This window comes from Mugil cephalus, chromosome 6, assembly GCF_022458985.1.
Source record: "Mugil cephalus isolate CIBA_MC_2020 chromosome 6, CIBA_Mcephalus_1.1, whole genome shotgun sequence".
Lineage (NCBI taxonomy): Eukaryota > Metazoa > Chordata > Actinopteri > Mugiliformes > Mugilidae > Mugil > Mugil cephalus.
In genome coordinates, this window is record NC_061775.1 from 12,001,926 (window position 1) to 12,024,712 (window position 22,787).

Sequence of the window (22,787 nt, forward strand, 5' to 3'; positions counted from 1 at the left end):
AATGACCGTTACGATTAATTAATTCAATGTGTACTCACGCTGTCTTGTCTGTCCAGTGAATGCACATTAATAATGGGTAAAGCTGAAATAGATCACAACCTTTTGAGCAAAGTTTCACTTAAAAAAAAGATTTGGTGGAAGCAAAATCATTTTGGGCGCTAGTTTCTTCAAATTGTCTGAACATAAGCTCAGTTAAAGGTACCTGAAGTAGTTACTAGACATTCCTACAATATTGGACAATGTTTTGATGAGTGGATCCCTGATTTGGTTGTGTTGAACATGAGCACAAAGGGTGATGAATCTCTGGTTGTGCAGCTGGTTTCACGCTACTCAACTATAAAGAGTATCGGTCACACTGTACATTGAAAAAAAAAAAAAGCAAAAAAAAGCAGTATTCTCAATATTTTGTTAGACTTGGAGGACGCGCGCTGTTTGTCTCCGGAGAGAAACTGAACGTAAAAATAACATTTGTTGACAAGAAGATTCCACAGCTCACCTTTAATGTTTTCAAGTCAGGCAGATTAATATGGAGAAACATTCACCTCATAGCGACAGAATTATTCCTCAGGATCAACAAGTACAAACAAGATTCATCAATGTACGCGGCAATCTAAATAAAGGAGGGTGACAGGCGATCTTTCTTGAGCTTGTGCACGCCACCGAAAAAGGAATAAATATCCAAAACAATGCTGCTGATGTCTGAAACGTAAATGAAAAACTCGCGACATTCGTGAAAATGAAAAGTGTTTCATTGCACTTTAATGCGACACATATTGCTGGATCAGAGGACATGAAATTACTCTTAAAAGACAAACACAAAAATAAAACGCAAGGTGCATTAGACAGTATGTGTACAATCAGTATTTAAAAAGCAAAATGGTATTACTGATCTATGAGATGGATGAAACGCGACTTTTAGTTGTAATAAACGTTTAAACACTTTAGGGAAGCTTTAGCTCCTGAACACACCGTTTTGTGGATCATTGATAAAGTCTAAAGGGACCAATTTCTCCCCGTAGGTTCTTCAGAGCTCAAGAAAAAGCTTTAATAAACTACTGTTCTTCACTTTCGATTATGTCAGTTGTGTACATGGCTTTAAATAAAACGTGAGGAATCTACAACCCTAACCCAATGATTTCTTTATTGTTTTTACCACAAATTTGACAGACCGGCACCCCCCCCCCCCCCACCCCCACCCCCACCCCCACCCGCTCTGCTTCCCTGTGGCCACGAGCACAAGCTGCACCGCTCTCGTCAAACTGACTTCAGTAGTTGTAGTGCTGGTTCCTGGTTTGCGTTGGCCTCGTCTCTCTGTAGTACAGGTTGACATAGGAGGTAATAAGATCGTCCATCTTGTAACCCTGTGAAAAAGAAGACGCGAAGGTCAAGACGAGGAAATGGAAACAACAAACTGCAACTTACAGTTTACTGCTTGTCTCGTCACACTTCTTACCAGTGACGTTTCACACAGGAATTTGTTTCCCTTGACTAAACTGCCCAGAGTCATGTGAAAATAGGTGCTACCACTGCACCAGTTAGCGATGCGGTTGAATGGGTGACTCGCCAGCACCTCCTTCACAGAAGAAAAAAACAAACAAACAAACATTATATTGTGTAAACTTAGAGCAGGCCGTTTAATCGGATGTTGCTTTTGACCGTCTTTAACCTTGGTTTTAGGGTGGATGATGGAGAGCCCTTGCTTGCTGATGGCTATTCGCACGATGTCGGGCAAATTCTGCTCCGATGTTTGCTGAAAAGAAGGTTAGAGAGTTAAAGGTTAGAGGTTAGAAATGAGGAAACAGTTCTCTGCAGTGGTCACGACTAGCAGCTTTCTGCAGCTCGAGTGTCACCGTGAGTGAGGGAACGGAAAAAAAAAAGAAAAAATAGAGCATCAGACAAACAACCCAACCACCCGGTACAATTAATCATCAGATGGAAAGATAAACCTCCGTTTGTCGTGCGCTCCCTGCGCAACCTTACCTTCACTTCAAAGAAAGCGCAGCCGAACGTCGGCCAGCGGTAGACCGCCTTCAGAAAAGCCACCTTCGCTTCATCAGGAGTCATACCACCTTGCTTGTTATAAGAGGCGACAATGCTCTGAAAGTAGAAACGAATAATAATCCCGTTATCACACAACACTCTTGTTTTTATTGCAACGTCTGCACAACTTGTAATGGCGTTAATGATTTTCTAAACCACCGCCCTCCACCCCCCTAACAGCCTCCAGGGTATCTTCTCAGAGAGCTCAGATAGAGATCACACGAAGGCTATAATGTGGATATTGTTCATTTGGGCAATTCAAAGCATAAGTCTCGTGATATTCTATATTTTTGATCATAAAGAAATTTAGTGAATAGACCAAATGTGTGGATACAAAGCTTGATACATCTTAAACGTCCGTGCCACAGAGCTCCATTGATGCCCACAAACTGTGAAAACATAGTGACCAGAATTAGTGAAGTGGATTCTTTGTTTTTTTTTAACATGGACATTGCATTATTTTGACTCGGTCCCAACCAAACCAAAGGTTTTTGTCTCTGCAACTACTATTATATACGATTATATTGTAAGGCTGGGTGATATGGCCAAAAGTCATCACGTCTTGGTTTGGTTCATGCTCACAGGAAAATGTAGACATCAAGACAAAGTTCTGACGTGTGCTCACAACACATGCATGCATTGTAGCTGTTAACTAACCAGAAAATAAATGAATCTAAATAGTTTACCCCAGTGTGATTCTGTCGTTTAACAACGTATCAGCATGCGGTTAATGTTAGATGTGGTCATGTTGATGTATGAGGAGTCATGTGTGTGGTTGTGCTACATGCATCCTCAATCACAGATGTCTTTATTGACCTATATAATTACTTTCGGGGTTGTTGTTATAATGTGAGTTTTGTGCAGATCTAACTAACATCACGGTGGACGATGGTGAATGAATTGTAACGTTGTGCCAAAGTTATGATGCACAAACATAAAACATCCCAAACATATCTGCATACAGATCATTCAGCATGAAACTGACATTGGATCTGGAGATACATGTTAATGCAAGGTCTGAATACAAAACCCTAAAACTGGTCACTTACAACTGGACTTCCCACTGACCACGACTCTAAGTCTTCTCCAGCACATCCCAAAGATTCTCAGTAGGTTTAAGGTCATAACCTGGTCACTCAGTATATTCAGATAGTCAGCTGACCTCATTCTTTGGGCATAATGTTGCTGATCCTAGACCGGAGCAACTGCCCCCACAGGCTGGTACAGTAGACATGATGGGGGCATCACTTCATCTGCCTCTCTTCTTACCCTGATACACCCGTGACTCAGGAACAGGGTAAATCTGGACTCATCAGACCACATGACCTTCTTCCATTACTCCAGAGTCGAATCTTTATGCTCCTTAACAAATTGAAGCCATTTTTTTTTCACCGGTTAGCCTCACTGATTAGTGGTTTTCTTAAGGCTACACAGCTGTTCAGTCCCATTAAACATAACTATTAAACATAGTCCTGAGTTCTACTGTTTTTTCTTCAATGTGATTTCATCAAACTTTTAAGTGATCGCTGATCACGATCAATTAGGACTTTTTTCCAAAAACATTTCTTCCTCAAAGATGATGGTTTGCTTTGGACGGTTCTTAACTTAGTTTTAGTAGTTTCTGCTTCAATCTTCTTAGGTATTTTCTCTGCTTGATGCACGCCAATGATTCTCAAACATCTTCTCCACCACCACGTGATATCTCTTTCCACATGGTTGTTTAAGAAATGAGAAACTACTCATTGCATCAGCTGGGGTTAGACAGACTCGCCAGTTGAAAAGATAATTACCCATGCAGTAATTATCCAATAGGAGGCTGGTACCTATTTTCTTAGTTAAATCCAGGTGGTGACTTTCTTTCTTTTTGGCCTGGCTGTGTATATTATCATATATACACTGTGATTTTTGGATGAACTATAAGGAAATCACATTTTACTTTCACTGTTCAGTATGTTTGAAAACGGATGGCGTTCCCGTCAGCTGTTTAGCGCTAATTAACGATCGTTAGCATGCTAACATGCTAGAGGAGGATGAACTCGGTTGACATCGTCACCGTGTTAGCATGCTGAATAAACTAACAATGGCCTCACTGAGATGCAAGCCGGACCGTGTAGCAGCGCTGGGAAGTACTGACAGGTGCATCGCTGATTTTGGTCTTTTGTGATACTGGTTGAGAACAACAAAGAGGAGCGGGCCCTCATACCTTCTTCCACTCATTATCAGACATGAGCTTCAGGTGGTCCATGGGCACCAGCTCCTTCAGCAGCCTGGGAATCATGACAAACTGGGTCTTGTCATCGTTGACCTTTATTCTGAAGAGGAGACCTGCGATGTTGACCACTTCCTCTTTTTTGCAAACATGATAGCCTCTCAAGTACTTTGGTAGCTCCTGGAAGACAGAAAGATTATTATTACTGTCAACATTCAAATTCTCAGCTTGGTTTAAAGTTGGAGCAATATTTGACATAGTAGGGCCGTCACTGAGACACCTGTTTACAGCCTGTTTGTGGGTGTTAATACTTTCAGCACTGATAGGATCTCATCCCTCACAGTAGGCGTGTGACAGCATGGAAACATTTGGGATTCATATCAGCTGCTCAAAACAAATCTGCCTAGAAAATATGAAGTCATTCAAATGTACCTGAGGGAAGTGGAAGATAAGATCGGCCACTGTGTCCCTGCCAGGGATCACATTGTACCACAACTTCCTCATGAAGTACACAAGGTAGGATATGTTAACTGACCCACCTGCAGAACACACAGACACACAGACAACGTGGGTACATAGATAGATACAGACAACCATCAATAGTCCACCGTCAGTCTGATCATGTGATATGTTGTTACCATCTTTGATGCCCTTGGCTTTCTTGGTCCACTCAGTAATTTGTCTCAGACTGTCAAAGAAGTAGTCCTGCTCATTCAAACTGATGACCTGAAGTGAAACAATTACATGATGAGGGGAGGAGAATACGATGAAGACGTTCTAGACCAAAATAAAATGTTCAGTGTTGAGAAACGCCAAACGAACCTTGTCGTGTATTTTGACAAAAATGCTGAAGCCGTCTGATGAAGCCATGTTGAGCTTCTTGGTGATGTTCCGGATGAGGTCCCTGATCCTGGTGTTGGTCGCCACCTCAAATCTCTGCAGGAGGAAGATAGGAATCACTGCTACTAGTGCAAGAACATCGTGGGTTTCTTTAGAAATGCAACCAACCACACAGTCCATTTTCATACCTCCTCTGAGTCGTTGGGGAAGAGGATTTTGTGGAAGATCTGGGTGCTGTTTTGTTGGATGGCGTCCACCTCCACCTCATGAGGTGGGAGCTTCCTGGGGTCCGCCCTGCACCAGAACAGCAAATGTAGCATATGCTCAGTGACATATTTTAACTTTTCGTTCCCATTTTGCTCACTATGAACAGCTGATCTAAGGTCCCCAACACACACACACTCCTGTAGATATTTGTCTTCCCATTCCAGCTTAAAGATTAAAAGCTATACATGTTTATACATGTTTTTTTATGAGCTTCTCTGTCGCACAGTCTTGGACACCTCGGAGAACAAACACACAGCACATTCAACCAATTAAACAAACAAAAAATCAAATATAACCATCACATCCATCTGCCTGAAGCTTGTTCCTGTTCATTCATTCCTATTGAAGTCAGACTGGCTACATTTAACAGACGTGTTTTGAAATATGGTCAAACTAAACAGTCCTTTGCTTCATTACTTTTGAAATTTCTGATAATTTAGTGCACCATGCAATAACTGGAGTTAACTCCACAACTGTTTATTTCCCAATTACCATGGAGCGCTCTCTTTCTGTATAACCAGCATGTACCCTGTTATCACTGTTTAGTTGTTTGTGTGGGTTGAGGGATGTGCAGCTGTGTTTATTTTGAATATACTTTTAATATGCTAAAATGTAGGGTTTTTTTCTATGGTGTTTGTTTATTTATGGAACATTTTGATAGGAAACTGTCTTAGAATCTGCTCTCACTATGTAAATTAACACTGAATGGAAATCCATGCAAATGTTGTGCAGTCACCTCACTGTGACGGTTGTATAAGGAGCCCTGTTTTTAATGTAGCCTGGTGTAGCCAGAACACATTGTTATGAGCATATGAGTCTGCCAACATGTTCATCACTGATACTCTAGCGTCCATCACCACTTAAATCACGCCTTAACGCCTAAACACAGAGTATCTGGACCAGTTTTCTGCCTCGAATAATTTGTTGGTGAAAGAGTTGGCTTGTTCATTTCTCCAAACAGGTCCATTATATGAGAGGTTTTAAACACAGGGTCACAGTATAACATTTCCTCACTGCACTAGTCATGGTGGTAGCTGCTAGTCCGGGGAAATGATACAACTTTGTTTTGCTTTTCCCCACACACAGCATGAGCTTTCTTTCTAATTCATCATGGTTTGCCTAACCACGGAATCAAGGCTCAATCTTCACGTCATACACCTAGCTTCATCTGTGCGTTGGTGGTGTAAACAGAGCACAGCGTGTCACGCAGACCTCAGAGAGCTCTGCAGCCGCCGCAGGCAGTCTGAAGCGAGGGGCTCTCTGCGTCGCGACTCCAAAAATCGCTGGGCGTGCTTCAAGAGAGCCTGGCTGGGAGGAAACAGGCCGCAGCAGAGCCACAGCAGCTGCCAGCCCTGCTCTAAGCTGAACCTGAGAGAGATGGACGAGGTAAAACAAAACAATCATGATTATGACTCTTCATCTGTATCCTGTTCACTCTGGTACAGAAATATAGGGTGGTTGCATTTAGCTTTTACTCCTGGAAACACGTTACGTTTACATTTCTCCTTATTTTTTCAAGATCTTTCATCAGAAATGGCAACTTTATATCAGCGGCATACAAGGTTTCGGATGCCGGTGGAGAAACAATGTGTGTACCTGTTGTTGTTATGGGTCATCTGCTTCATGATCTGGCAGTAGATCTCATCCCTGAGCATCTCGTTTTGAGTGGCGCCGCCGAAGATCTGGTCAGTGAGCTCCAGAGGACTCTGCATCTGCTTGGTGGGGTAATCTCCCATATACTTCAGGATCGGTACACAATGGTCAAGGAGGTATAATAATAATGATAATAAAAATGAGTATCCCGCTTGCAAAACTGCTGTTTTTGATGTGTACCACTGTGACTGTGAGGGTGAGGGCATAAGAGCAGGTTGGCTCAGGAGATGTCAGCCATCCATTAACCCACCTGATCACTTCTGTGCACATCTGCAAACGTTCAACGACCACAGTCTGGTTATAGAAATAGCTTAGGTCTACTACGCTATGTGGAAACGCATTAACACAGTTTCTGCCGTGAGTTTCAATTAAAAAATATCTACATTAAAATCTGACATGACAGAGTAAACAGGTTCGGTCTTCACGTAAATGTGGACATGTCTAACAACTTGGTGTTCTTTGCATACTAATGAAGTCAGATGAAAGATAACTAAATTTCGGCTTGGGCCTGCATTGAGGTCAATTGGAGGTGTCACAGTGTGAGAAACAAAAACGTGTGGGGAATTAACTGTATATAAGGTGTGGCGCGAGACCATGTGGTTAGTTTCATTTGTGCACATTTCCCGTTCACTGCCGGTAGCTTTCACTTCGCTTTTACTATGCTGCCTACAAAGTACATAAGGTAGCACGTACAACGTATCTGCTAAAGCTAATCTTGAGTAGACAAGCTGAGCACTAGACCTACTAGTCCCCCTCTGGCGTCAGAAGCTTTTTCACACTTTAAAAATGTGTTGCTTGACCCGCAGTTACAGAAGGAAATGGTTTTAAATGCTGCAGATCTTGAGGGAAGGGGTAGAACATGCATTGTCTGTTATATGGCCCAGACAATTTATGACGACAGAGCCTGGTACCGACTGCTGGGCCTGATTGTGGAAAAACCATCTTCCTCACTATGCTGGAACTATCCTAGTAGACAAGTTAGTTTCACCCAGTAAAAACCCAAAGGCGCTTTGGTAAAAAAAACTCATGTGTGTGGAGGATATCAGTGAAAGCCAGACAGGCTCTGTTGCTGAGCTCCGAGTTGCCCACCAGCTTCTTGAGGAGGGGCTGTCTGATTGGCTCTCTGGAGTTGGCCCACAGCCTCTCGGGAGCAGCGTTCCTAGAAATCACCTGACGGTTCACGTCCTTAGTGGGCTGCCTGCAGGATCAAGACAAGAACATGCTGTCCGTGTTACTCCACTCACCACGTTCCTGTCGACCAGCTGGTAAAATATATATATATATATATAAAAAAAAAATACCTGAAATACTCGAGAGAGAATTCTTTCAGTGTGGCCAGAGTCTGTCTCTCCACAGTGCCAGTTTCTTTCTGGTGTGCCTCTATGATGTTCTTCCTCTGGTTTGGAGACAGGTTGACGAGACTCTGAAAGATAAAAGAAACACACACATCATTTAATGCTCTTTACTACAAATACAGAATAGGGGCACAACAGCACATGTGACTGAAGTATGCAGTTGAAATGTCCGTACAATGATCTCGTTGGAGGGACGGCTGAGTGTTGGCAGGATTAGGATGGTCTCCATGCGGACGGCTCCTGTTTTTTTGGTTCTCTCGTTTTGGCCCTTTATCCAGTCACGCTGCTGAGAGAACTCCTCGTCCTTCACAATTAAAATCAGCTCTCCTTTCTTGAAGCTGAGTAAATTGGGGTCATCTGGAAAGGAGTGGAAATTAGAAATTTAACATGGAAATGACTCTAAAATTGATAATTTTGCAAGGATAATGAGAATTGTTATTTATTTATTTTGTTTTTGTAAATAATTGTGTGTCTGACCTTTCCTGCTGACTTCCTTCACGGCCACGGCATACTGGGACCGCTCTGTCAGTCCGCAGAGGAACATGGTGATCAGCTCAGCCATGTCATCAACAGTGGATCCGCCCAGGGTGAAATCTCCTTTCAGTGTGACCAGAGTCATGGTCTGGCCCACTTTACTGTCGCGGAGAAACACAACAGAGCCCGAAAAGACACGATTAGAACATTCGAAAGGTAACAGCATATTCCAGTAAACTCCCTCTGGTTCCCCTTGACTATGAAGAAGCACCTCTACCTTAAATTGTTGACTGCACTGACTTCTGGGAAGGAGAGTTCCAGCAACCTCCTCTCTCTCTCATCCAGGAAAGTGATACCAGTCCAGTTAATGGCCACAATGAACTGTCTCTTTGAGAGTGTAGGACCTAGAAATATCCATGGAGGAAACAGTAAATCAATAAATCACTCATGTTCCAACCCAGGAGACTTGTGCTTCTGTTCTCTGAGTTACATCTAATTCCTGTTCCGTAACAACCAATCTCTGAAATACATAAGTGTTTCTATATATAAAACTTAAGAAAATTTGACCTTTTGTACAAACGCATTATTAACATGGTCAGTGGTATGTTTGGGAATTTGTCATTATGTAAAAATCTGACAGATGTGACTTTTGAACCCTACTGTAGATACAAGTCTGTTAATCTATCCTGTAATGGTGTGAATATTACAAAAGGTTTGATAAAGCAATGGTGCAAAGGATGCAATAAAAAGGTTGTAATCACTGTTACTGTCAGTTAGCTAACCTTTACAGCTAGCCGGACTACAAATTCACAGACACAACTGAAAATGAAGTTGTTCTGTGACCACATGTCTACCTGACAGCTTGGTGACCTCGTAGAACCTGGAAAAGAACATGGGCCACTTCTCTCGGGCGTAGTCGACCATCTCTGCCTTCAGCGAATCTGCCTTTTGTCCTGACTTCATATATGGAGCCTTGGGTATTTACAAAAGAGACTGGTATTGTAAATCACTCATGGGATTGTTATCATTTACATATTATTTATATCTCATTTTATGTTTTCCATGCTGCACCATGAATGACTGACCTGAGCGTGAGCCGTGCTGACCATTTGCATCCACTTGGTCTCTGCCTTGGCCTCCAGAAGAGAGTTGTTGATGCATTCTTGTACAGCCTCCTTTACGTTCTGCGGACTGCTGTCTGAGCCATGCTGGATGTACAGATGTTTTGCAGCGAGCTCAACGAGGGCATCCTCCTGGAAAGAAAATAAAACAGCTGTCAGCTCTTTCTGTGAGAAGTGCATGAAAAAGGATTTTGTACTACTTTTGTTAGAGTATGAGCCCACCTTATTAGTCTGGTACTCCCCAAACTTCAGACCATGGATGATCTGTTTGTAGATGAGGTCTGTGCTTATCTTGTCCTCCTTGCAGTCGTGCCAGGGGGTGAAGATCTCCTTGCGGAAGAAGAGACGCCACGGTGCGTGCTGCTCCTGGCCTCCCCTTTTCTTCACTTCCTGCTCACACCTTGAGATGCCATCCATCACGTGCTGTCGACCGCTGCCCAGAGGCCACACCTTCAGGATCAACAGATCAACACCTGGGGTTATTAATATGTATTTAACCTTCATACATATATCTAAATATTCTAATATGTTCTTGCAACCATCTCACAATTCAGTTTGATTCTGTAAAATGAAAATAACTGGAAAACCTGTGTACATGTGGACCTCATTAGATTTTTTCCCCGTTTTCTGATAAATGAAAACTACACTGAACATCCTCACTTTACTTATAGTGGCTGTGTATGTACACAGACCTTCAATAAATCCTTTCTCAAGGTTTAAATGTTCACATTATGTAGAAACAGTTTTAGAGATCATTGTAATTAATCAAGCCTGTAGCCTGTTGTACCTACATAAATAAAAAGACTGAAATGGAAAATGAAAACAGGGCTAATATATATTATGGGTCATATAACTATATGTGTGGCTCTTCAATAGGTCCCTTGGTTGGGATGTGGGTTTGGAAAACTGTAGCGCCACATGACTATGATGTGAAGATAGGAACAAAGTCCTCTTTTTTTATGTTTTGCATCTTTTTGTAAATGCAGTGTTTGGGATATCATCTAGTTTTCCTGTTTCTCAGGGAAGTAATTTGTATCTGACCGTTCAAAGGAAGTAAACAAAGTATTGTTTTGCTGTTGCATCTGCGCACCTTCTCATATAAAGCGATATACAGAGAAAAGCCAAAGGTGTCTTTGAGTTTGATCTTGTTGGAGAGTAGCTGGCAGATCTCTTTGGCTGTAGATGCTGGGTCGATAGGAAGGTTAATGGCGCGCCTGTCCATCAGTGTCACAGAAACCGTCAGGGGCTTCTTTGTCTTGGTTGCCTACGGCAGTACAGAGAAATGGCCATGTTCATTCAACGGAAATCACATCTTCTGCAAATGAATGTTCATTAAAATCAACACAGATCAAAACAGAAAAACACAAACAGAGGTTAGTTTCCACTACCTGTAACAACCTGAATTAACTGGATGTAGTTTTCGGCACAGACTTCTGTATTTAAGGCAGCATATGTTGTGGCAAACAACAAGTCAACCAGTTCAAGAACTCTCTCTAGATGACTGCCATAAAAATGTGGTGAGTCATTAGGGCACTTCCAAGTAAGTCGTCTAACCAAGGTGAGGAACCAAGCAGGAAGGTGTTTGATAAGGGAGGTGACCAAAAGCCTTTAGGTGATCTAAACACACTAAACCAAAACTCAGAGCACTATGGAACAACAGGTAATGCTTATTACCTGCTGTTGCTAAGGCTACAGTGAAGCATGGTGGTAGCAGTATCATGCTATGGTATGCTTTTCCAAAGCACAGATTGGCTAGAATTGAAATAAAGGATGAAAAATGAATGCAGTCAAATACAGAAATCTCTGAAGAAAACCTGCTTCTAAGTTCATGTGATCGGAGAGTGGGTGGTAGTTCATCTTCAGAAAAAAATCTTCTTTGTTTCAATAGTAAAAACCCATTTTTTTGTCATTCAGGACTAATTGTGAAGCCACTGTCTTTGTAAGAGAGTCTTCTCCAGGTACAGTACCTGCAGCTCCAGCCATGCTGGAGGCTCTCCTCGCACTCCGTTCATCATGGTGCGCTGTAGCCTTTCAGCACAGTAGGAAGCATAACCTCCTGGACCGACACGGATGAAACTTTGAAGGTACTGCCAAGACAAAGAGGAAATTAAAGAGGATTAGCATATGGTAACAGCGTGCTGCATGTTAACATAGAAGGAGCCTGCGCAACTATTGTACTTACCTTCATGAAGCGGTCACTTGGAGGAAAAATGCCCAAACAGAGGGACAGCAGGATCCAACCACGTAGGGAGTTGTTCCGATTGGTGTTATCATGAAGCTGCTTGCAGATTTGACAGTAAATCTCATCCCTGGGCACACAACACGGTATTAGAAGAAGCTCAGCAACAGATACCTACAGCAGAGCTATGTGACTTTTTAATCAAACTTTTTTAACCTGAGGTCTGGTCTGAAAATGCCATATCCCACAATGATGTGGAGTTTTTCAAGATTTGTCAGTGGCCTGTCCAGGGTGAGTCCTTCTCCATTCATAGAATCGTTGTCTTCACTCACAGTCTGCACGGTGCGAAGCTGTTTGCTTTTCTAAAACAAACAACATAAATTTAAAGCTAACAATGAATTCATGTTAATTGTTTTTAAGTCGTCACCTTCCTTGAGGGACATTTACCTGGTCCTCCGTCTTACTGACACGCACGCTATTTCTGGCAATCAGTTCCTGCGGCAAAAATCGGTCCTTTGTGTAGGTTCCCTCAGCGTTGACCGGTTTCTTTGGCTCAGGGAGGTCTCCCATGAACCTCAAGATAATCCACCACACTGTCACCGAGGCCTGAAGAAAAAACACAACAGAACTGCCGATATAATGCAATGAAACAACAAGACGAAAACAGCTGAAATTAGGAGCAGAAGTGGTCTAAGAGAAGCACCTGAACGTCTCCCTCGTCCTCATGGTAGAGCAGGGGCTGTCGAAGCCGCTGACGGATGTGGGTGTGATTGGCTGTACCCTGGAAATACATGGAGGCAAACTTGGAGAAGGGATACTCATCCAGGTCATCGTAGTCTTCTTTGTTAACATCTTCCTCCATGGGGATCTCGTCGATGTCTATCTCCTCGATCTTCCTTTTGCTCTCAAAATTCTGAAAACAGACAGATGTATGTGATTAATCTAATCTGCTCTCAGCTGCCAGTCCTTTGACATGTGCCAAAACGGTGTGTTTCCCAAACCTCAAAGCCCACGGGTGCTTGCCCCTCCTGCCCTCCAACAATGTCGAGGGGCAGGAATCCAAACACAGTATCCACCATGTCCTGATGTGCGATGACTTCAGACTCTGCTTTGGCTTCCTTCTCACTCTTTTTCTTCAACACTTCCTCCAAGCGTTTCTGCCTCTGCAAAATCATCTGCTTCTCTGCTTCTTTCTCCTTGGCAGAGAGGGTCATCTGAAAGTACACCGCACAAGGCAATCAGAGAAAAGAAATGATCCTGAACGCTATTTTAAAAAAAAAACAAAGCTGAATTATGAACTGTAAAATCATGAATACACAGTGCTGGCATTTGAGTCTGTGTTTTCCATATAGACTGTCCTAAACCACAGCAATTACCAATCGACTGTTTAAAGGAGATAAAATAACTGCAACATTTAAGGAAACCACATTTTCAGGTTACAGATTACACAAGTAGATGTATTTTCAGTTTATTGTTATTGTCAATCTAAACAATTCTAATTACTACAACCCTTTCTTACAAAAGAGGTCCCTTGTTGTTCTTTAAGTTGTACTTACATATCTTTTCTTCTTCTCCAGGGCTTTTCTTGCCAACAGTCCCCTGACGTTTGCCTGCAGTTTGATCACAGCTGCTCTGTCATGCTTATATTTCTTCCTGGCCCGGTATCCTCGATAATGGGTCTGCAGCACGAGCGCTGCGTTGCGTTTCTTCTTATACTGTTGCTGCATTCGGCGCGAGCGGATCTGTGCCTGTAACCTTCCGAAGCCCAGCTTCACCTGGACGTTGAATGAAACTGAGTGTTTAACGCAACCGATGCCTGTATTCTCACTTCAGTAAAGACTGATGTATTTAAAAAGGGACTCACTGCTCTGTACAGCTTCCTGCCTTTGTGTCCTCTCCAGTATTTCTGAATGACAAGGGCAGCTGATTTTTGCCTCAGGAAGTCCCTCCTAAAGTTCGGCGACAAAAATCATACAGGTGTGAAGACATGGAAAAAAAATAAAACTAATGTTGATTGGGCAGTTTTTGTCCTATACCTGTATTTGTAGCCTCTCATAACTTTCTGGATCAAAAGTGCTTTCTTGTTAAGTTCCTTTACTCGCTCCAGCTCCAGAATCATATCATGGAGGTCCTGAAAAAAAAAAACAGTACCAATTATTATCTTTGTCTCTCATTGTTATTACTATTATGTCAGTTCAGGTATGTGTTCACTGTCATTCATTTGTTCATTTGGCTAAACACTTGCACACATATCAATGCCAGCAACGGACCGAAAAACAAACAAATGCAAGACATCACCTTGAGGAATATCTTCGTCTTGCCAGTCTTCCAGTCGCCTTCTTTCTTAAGCACGGTTCTACAAATGCTTTTGCAGCATTTCTCTGGGCTTTCCTGTGAAAGCAAAACACCATCGTAAAAAATATGGGAAAGGAGGATGAGAAAAAGTGAGAATGATCATTCTCTAAAGTCCGACTCACTTTTTTGGGATCACAGATGGAAGACTTCAGGAGGACCCGGTAGCGTTCCAGAAACTCACTGAAAGTGTAGCGTATGGGGTACCCAGCTTTCCGGATCTTGATGGTCTCCATCATACCAGAATAACGGAGCTGGCGCATGCACAGCTCTCTGTCAAACAGCTGAGGCAAAGAATGATATGTGATTTATTCCGACTAAAGTTTTCATACAGATTCTGGTTGGGTGCACTTTAAGTTCTCTCCTCACCTTGGGCTTCTTGTCATCATTGGGTTTGATGCAGCGTATGAAATAGGGCTGGCACGCAGTCAGCGTTTTCATCAGGGAGTCCAGGGACTGACGGAACTGGGCGCTCAGGGTCGGAACAAGCTTTTTGCTTTCAGATCCTTGCTGTCACGCAAACAAAGGTCACATGCTATGAGTAATTATTTATAACAATGGAGTTGAAGCTCGATGTCTTGAAAGGCTGCACTGACCTGGAGGCTGTTCTTGGGTGTGTTTATGGTGATCTTTGCAGAGGCGCTGCTCCTGACTGTGCTGGAGCTGGAGGACAGTTCAGCATGGAACGCCTGCTTGAGGAGTTTGTTCTTGGAGGTCTCCACCAGCACAATCACGTCTGAGGTGAGGGTGTCACGGTTTTTTTCAAGAAAACCTAAAAACCAAAAAGAGAGAGGGGTGAGAAAATCACAGAGGTCCTCAAAAAAAAAAAAAAAAAAAAACGATGCCTTGTTTTGTTTTAAAGCTTTAACGGTACCTTTTGTGTCGTAGAAAACCACTCCCGCAAAATGTTGGATTCCAAACTGTGTCTCATGGTCGTTCTTTGGGGGAAGGTAGACATTCCCTTTCTCAATAAACTGATTCATCTTTTGGAGCATGGTGGTGTCTGTGCCCTAAAATTGAGTCAAATTACCATTAAAAAACGCTTTCCTTTTTTCAACGGAATATTAAAAAGTACAAGGAGGACACAGACCTTGGGGAAGTTGCTCTCCTCATCAATAAGGGCCAGCATGTTCATTGGTTTGTTGGCCAGTACGTCCAAAGTGGCCTGGTTGTCGTTGTAGTCGATGTGGTCCCAGACAATGTTTTCCTGGATGTACTCCTCCTGCTCAAGCGTGAAAATGTGCTTGACAAAGAACTGCTGCAGCTGTTCGTTGGCAAAGTTAATGCAGAGCTGCTCAAAGCTGTAGGGGGGAAAGAAGGATGGATGAATGTTTATAAAGAAGCGCTTGGAGCAACAGTGAGGTTGTGGAAAGCAAGCAGATTCTGAAGTGTGGTCATAGGAAGTCATACTGTAGAGGGCAGTAATGAGCCTTTTAGGGTCAAACTACAAAAAAAATCCACAAGAAGCAGAAGAAGAATGCAAGCAGAAACAACTTGATAAATAAAAATGATAAAAAATCTAATCATTTTAGCTTTTAGCGTGAGCGGAATTACGAACAGAGCAGGGAGCTGAGATGTTCGTACAAAAACTTGAAAACTAGGCTCTTTGGGTACCTTTAAGTCACATGTTAAAAAAAGTATTTATGCATGATTACTCACAATTAAATATTTTAAAATGCACTGGTTCAAATACAACTAAAGTTCAATTCATCCGATGTTTGTCTTAGAGCCAGTGTTCCCATAAAAAATGTCATGGATCAAAATCATATATGTAAGGATGGAAATCAAAAGATAAAAATGCTAATACCAATACTAAATAGTAAGTATTTTATTTTACTTTTTAAAAAAAAAGTTTTAAATTAAACATGGCAAAAAAAGGTCAAAAGCACATGGGCCTACGCGTTGCAGCCGTATTTGTCAGAACCCATTGGGTTAAATTTCTTGTTGTCTTTGTCACTTCCTGTTTTATTTTGAAGTCCAGCCTCATCCTTGTCTCATCCTAGCTTCCTGTTAAGTTTTCCTCCTGTGTGATTGAGCTGCCCAATGTTCGACCTTTGTCTCGTTGTCTCCCTCCACCTCAGGTATATAGTCTGTGTTTCCCTTCCCCTATCAGTGCCAAATCATCTTGTTGTTTCATGTAATGATTCAGCATTTTTCCCTGAGAGTTTCACTGTGTAAGACCTGATCTCTGTTTTCTACTTCTGAAACAGTCTAGTGTTTTTGTACCCCTGCCTGCCTGCCTTGCCTTTTGGACTGAATAAACTCTGTTTTTGCCTGAACCCTGACTCTGTGTGTCCAAGCCGCTGAGTTCGGAGCCTGATGATAATATTGGCCTTCATGAGGGCCGGATGGACGGATGGAATTTGGAGGCAGGAGAACTGTGCTGAACACTGACCTGTTGTTGTCGAAGTTCTCAAAGCCAAAAATGTCCAGAAGGCCTATTGAGTGTTGGACCTCTTCGTCATCGTCCTCATCCTTGGGCGGCTTGTGAATGACACTGTTGATTTTGTCCACAACCCAAAGGAAAAGCCTTCCATAAATAGCCTGGACAGAAAATGATACAGAAAACAGCAAAAACAGAGTTACAACAAAACACAAGATTCAGACGTCACAAAAGTTGACAGAGATACTCATAGCATTTCAAAGTAACTATGTAATGTGGTAAAAACAATAAATAATTTCATTTTTCTTGTCAGGAGTAAAAATCAGTGAATTGAACCACTGCTGGTCAGCCCTCCCGCTATTTTGTATTCGTTCCTTCACTGAATGTCGTGTTGAAGTGTTTTATTTTACTGTCTGCTAAACTACATTCATTTGATTGACATTTCAGTTGCGTTTTACTTTGACAAAGGCGTCCTTGCCGTCCACAGCCTGAACAGGTGTCAGGCGTTTGACCACACAGTCCCTGGCGGTCGTGATGGAGCGCTGAGTCAGACACTTGGCCAGCTGTTTGGGGTTAACCTGGGAACGAGATGATTCAGTCAGAGAAGGTCACGTCTGCACACGTCTTTAATTTGTAAAGAAAAACCAAACATGCCTCCAAGAGCTGGCTAGCCATGCTGAAATGGGATGATTTGCGGATGTCACAGGTCTCCAAGTTCTCTATCACAGCGCCTGAAATTATGAAGAAATTGAAGTTCAGCTGCAATTAATTACTGCAATCCAGAATAAGATTGGAGCATATGGTACATAAATCATATTTTATATTATTGTGTTTACTCTCAAACTCCAAGTTGCCCAAGTGTAGGATGGCAGCGAGCAGCCTGAAGATTTCCCAGGAATCGTTCTCTGTGAACGTAAGGATCTTCAGAGCTGAACGGAAGTGAGCATAGTCCTTCACATCATCACGTCCTTCACAGCTTGTGCAGTTGCCCTGGTGATACGATATAAATACCATCCATTATCCATTCATCTGTAATTCCCATTCCCTGCGTATATTTTAAAACCATCATTAAAGACATCCTTTCACTCATATCTTCTCATTACCATGGTCAGATACTTGTACTCAGAAGCGTCTCCAAGAGAAAGGGTCTTTTTCTGCTCTGCTGACATCCCCACCAGCATGTAGTAAAACACATGGTAGTTTCGTTCCTCAGGCGCCTGCACATGAAAGCACAACATGTTCATTATCTCAATAAACCACACCTGCAAATATAAAACAGATCAATTTCCCCACCTGGCGACAAACTCTTGACTTCTCCAGCAGGTACTGCTCAATACGGGCCCCTTCAATGGCCCCGGCATCGCTGAACTTGATGTCAATGTACTTCCCAAATCGACTGGAGTTATCATTGCGAATTGTTTTAGAGTTGCCAAAGGCTGAGGGGGAAATGCATATTTCATCAGAGTACATCAAGCGAAAAGGGTGCGTGCGGGTTACCCGATAACTTTATCTGGCTGTTTCACACGTACCCTCTAGGATTGGGTTTGCTTCGAGGATCTGCTGCTCTATCCAGGTGTGCTGACCGCTCACTGCAGCCAGGAACTGCAGCATCAGCTTGGTGCTCTCAGTTTTCCCAGCTCCTGACTCTCCACTGATGAGGGGAAGATTAGGTAGATACTGCTTATTATTTATGTACTTTTTAATGCTCACTTTATCTAATTTATCATATGCCACGTCCTCTAGTGTAAATTATGTAGTATATAGTTCCTGTGTATAGTCTATTAACTTTTAACACAGACATTCCATCTGTATATGCTCATAGTACCTCAATTAATCATTATGTGTATTCTGCTCACTCACCTGTTTATATGGTCTCACCTATAAATATTGTCCATATGCTATAAAAACAACCTGTACCATACCGCTTATATGCCACACTATTTATGCTACATGCACTTAAAGCCTAACTGCATTTTGTTTCTCTGTTCCTATACATGCATAATGACAATAAAGTTGTAAAAAAAAAAAAACAGAGAGGTGTGACTAAGATATATTTCATAATGTCCCTTGTGTTCTGTGAATAAACACTTTCTTATTTTCTTCTTTTCCATTCTTGCACGGTTGAGAAATGACTCACAAATTGAATCTCAATCTGTGGTTTAGCAACGTTATCAAAGGGATTCCACAAGGATCTATTTTAGGTCTCCTTCTCTTCTCACTGAATACGATGCCTCTAAAGTTAATAATCGACTCATTTCAATTCTGTGCTGATGAAACCATTTATGACGCAGGCGCTCGAGATCACATGTGCGTTTAAGGCGCTGCAGAAATGAAACTGAGGTGAGTTGGAACGTAGATAAAAGTGGGCATGAACTTAACGCACCGCAGCAAAGCTCTGAGTCTTTACTTAGAGTCCTTTCACCTCATAACTGGTTTGAAGTAAAGAAGTATGTTGGATATATTTTTGTTTTTGTTGGACAAAATAATATTGATGGTGTTTAAACTCAAACTTGGGTTTTTGGTTTTTATAGAAATAGGAACTGCTTCAGGATTGTAGCCTTCCTATTATTTATTATCTGAATTCTATCATTGTTGTCATCGCTTGTTTATTTTGAAACAGTTTTTTATTATTCTTAAAAGGACAGTTTAATATTGCAAAATTATTAACTTTGTTGTTGAAAGAAAAAAAACTGTACGGTCAAAGTAAGGAAAAATCTACAGTAGTCTAGTTTACATTTTAACATATTAATAACCCTAGATTATTTTTGACCTTTGGAAAGCGCCCGCAGAGCATTTTACCCTTTTCTAGTTGTCTGACTTTACTAAATGACTGGTTATTATTTACTGAGCAAACGTGACTTTTCATCTTTTCGCCTTTAATTCACTGTTCACTGTCAGCATCATTTCTCAGGACACTAACCCTAAGCAAGAGAACTCGCTCTTTCCCTTGAATAAATCAAAGCTTCAATAAACCACTTGATCATTTGCATCCCAGCGTAAATCAGCCTCAGTCTCCTGTTATTAAAGCTGACCTGATGACACAGCACTGGTTCTTTTTGTTGCGGCGCATGTTGAAGAAGCAGCTGTCTGCGATGGCGAAGACGTGCGGGGGCAGTTCACCCAGCCGTCGGTCCGTGTACTTGTGCACATACTCTGTGGTGTAGATGGGCAGCAGCTGGTAAGGGTTCACTGCAACCAGAATGGAGCCTGTGTATGTCTGGAAACAAAGTGGGGCGTTAACTATCAACTGATGAGTGTGTCTGTGTACAGGAGAGTAAACAAGTGGTTACAGCAGAATCGGTGCACTGAGGAAATTACCCTGTTTTCAGACAAAGAGGCAGAGCACGAGACACATGATTCAATGAATGTAAACACAGATTAATCGTAGTCATGAGAAGCTGTTACATACTGAGATTAATACAATTATTGCCAAGTGAAAGAGAGAAAACATCATTCCTAATAAGATTCGGCCCCAGCACTTAGCAATGATTTCTGTATCTTGATTCATGATGAACACACACTGCTGAGCTTTGATGCAGCACTGCAGAAACACAGAAACACAGGGACGTTCTCTGTCAACAGAGGCTCATTCGTCTCTATGGAGACAAACGGCACTGTGATAAACTGCGGGGCAAAGTCTAAGACTGAAAGCTGTCAGCGGGCACGGGAAGACAAGTAAGCATTTCCACTGCGGGTCATGGACCTCATAAAACTAGGTGGATCTGCAATGACTCCAGGAAACAGAAACCTACGTATATGACACCCGCTTGGTGTCGCACAAACAGGTTCCTGAGGAGGCCAGCTTCGTTGAGGTCACCGAGCCTTATCATGTCATCCACACCCTCCACAGAGGTGGGGTGCATGGGGCGTAGGTTAGCCTCTTTCTTCTTCTTGATATTGCGCACCTGTGCGTTAGGAAAGAAATCTCATTAATGGCTACGAACGGCTATGATTGTTTTTTCACTGATAACTGGTAATAGAGCCGTGGGGTTTGTACCTTCCCTTCATCATCGATCAACTGAACCTGCCCGGTGTCTGCCACCTTAACCTGTGCTCCGATTGTCATCCCATCACGAGTGTCCAGCCACACAAAGTCTCCCTGGTTGAGGAAACCAGAAGGAGAAATAAAAAAAAAAAAAAAAATACACACAAGCCAAAAATAGTGGATGAGACAAACTTCTGATCGTGAATTTATGTGAATTAGACAGATTCACAGTCATACCGGTCTGAAATGTGTCATGATGGAAATGTGGATCCAGTCTGCAGAGAAAAAGAATTATTCTAATTCAGATTTAGTACAGTCACAGATTAACACACATCTGTTGGCAAACCAAGTTTAGTTACATCAGCCGTGCCTCATGTTCATATTTATACACAGTGTAGTAAGTTAAAGTAGCCTGAACACAGTTTAGGAAATTAAAATAAAAACATAAGCAAGAAATCACATTTTTGTTCGTCCATTAATTCATGTTTTTAAATCTGACATCATGTTAGTCGTACTTGTTCTCGTTTTAATGTAAATTAAGTCCTGTAGCTTGTTTTTTTTTTTTTTTTAATCTTCCATGTATTTTATTTGCATTGTGAGAGTTTCTGCCTGTTCTTAATTGTTGAAACTTTACTAGGCTGCTGCTAGGTTTTTGTATCTCAAAGGGATCGACCTGGTAAAATAAAGTGAAAATAATAACGTTAGCATTAAACAGTAAGCACGTCTTCCAGTTTCAAGACACTTCCTGGAATGACTTTGTACTGAATATGACTGTAAGATTACAGCTAAACAGAGAATATATCTATATATGTGAAAGGATATTTATTTGAATGTCATCACATTATCAACACATACGTATATTGTCAGTTCTTACCCGAGAACAGCCGTGCCTTCGTTGAAAGCTCCTGCTGCTGCAGGAAGGACCTTCTCCGTTAATGCCTACGGAGCACTACGTTTTTCCAGCAGTGTCTCACTTTATGGCCCTTTGACTTTGCTCCTGTGAAGGCTGAGCCACACAGACTCACTGACCACTAGAATCCAGGCTTTAATCACGACCTCACAGAGCATCTATTTCAGTAGCGTTTCAACACAGTGTGGTTAACCTGCATAAAATGAAGTCTGACGACTGAAACGTCAGCTTTACAGAAGCTGACGTGTTAAAGCAATAACACTGCTACAGTATCTACCTTGAACAATATCCACAAGTGCCCATAAAAACATATAGCATGTAATACCGACTCCCAAATGTGTTAATTACTGTATTTAAATGGTTACAGGTTTCTAAGGCGGGGAAAAAAATAATCATTTGCAAAACAACCTCTTAAATACGATAGTGTCTGTGATCGCAATAAAAGTGGAATACCAATTACCCAAATGCCAGTATCTTATTTTTCCTGATCCATGATCAGAAAGAAGAAGATCATGGGTCAAGTGCAGCCAATGAGCTTCTTACAATTATGTTGTAAACGGCAGATGATAAAGATGAACGACCGGGCTAAATCTGGAGATATTAGAATGTGAACAATACCACAAACCACCCATGTGAGCACAACAGACAGAGGAGACCGAGTCGTAAAACTCTGAAGTGAAAGAAATATAGAGAGCGCAGAGTGGTTTAACAGTCAGTCGAACTGATCCAACAGAAAAGAAACAGGGCTGTAAACAGTGAATCATTTGTTGGGTTGTACCGTAGCTTCCTCATATGTACCGGCAATAAAATACAATCAGATAATGGGGGATGTCACGCTCCTGAAGCTGATCTACGTTTACACCGCTCACACTGTCAGGCAGTTGTTTGGCAATCTGCTCTCAGGTGCGGCCTGCTTATAATTAGCCCGACACCAGAGAGTGGTTTCAGTTTGTTAAACTGCACACAGACACCTCACAGACCTGTTTGAGGGCGGACATTTTGACTGGTCACAGAGGGAA

General features: G+C 42.0%; 1 protein-coding gene across 1 annotated transcript; it reads right to left on the reverse strand.

Annotated features, from left to right (window-relative positions):
* Positions 1-483: 483 nt before the first annotated feature.
* On the reverse strand, positions 484-22,781 carry LOC125009139 (unconventional myosin-VIIa). Its single transcript, XM_047586818.1, has 47 exons — positions 21,733-22,781; positions 21,096-21,133; positions 20,871-20,972; positions 20,626-20,778; positions 19,906-20,090; positions 18,403-18,524; positions 18,167-18,309; positions 17,977-18,090; positions 17,710-17,863; positions 17,528-17,604; positions 17,332-17,451; positions 16,886-17,034; positions 15,581-15,791; positions 15,365-15,500; positions 15,087-15,262; positions 14,860-15,000; positions 14,616-14,774; positions 14,437-14,529; positions 14,175-14,269; positions 14,003-14,087; positions 13,695-13,913; positions 13,140-13,352; positions 12,842-13,051; positions 12,586-12,744; positions 12,355-12,500; positions 12,142-12,268; positions 11,927-12,046; positions 11,050-11,223; positions 10,182-10,409; positions 9,924-10,091; positions 9,693-9,810; positions 9,116-9,242; positions 8,842-8,999; positions 8,540-8,721; positions 8,311-8,432; positions 8,053-8,207; positions 6,953-7,106; positions 6,569-6,724; positions 5,278-5,383; positions 5,072-5,185; positions 4,888-4,975; positions 4,682-4,788; positions 4,244-4,429; positions 1,981-2,097; positions 1,667-1,750; positions 1,454-1,573; positions 484-1,361 (listed from the first exon to the last, which is right to left on the reverse strand). Exons 2-47 carry the CDS (start codon positions 21,111-21,113, stop codon positions 1,266-1,268), a joined length of 6,387 nt encoding a protein of 2,128 aa, XP_047442774.1. The 5' UTR covers positions 21,114-21,133; positions 21,733-22,781; the 3' UTR covers positions 484-1,265.
* Positions 22,782-22,787: the final 6 nt, after the last annotated feature.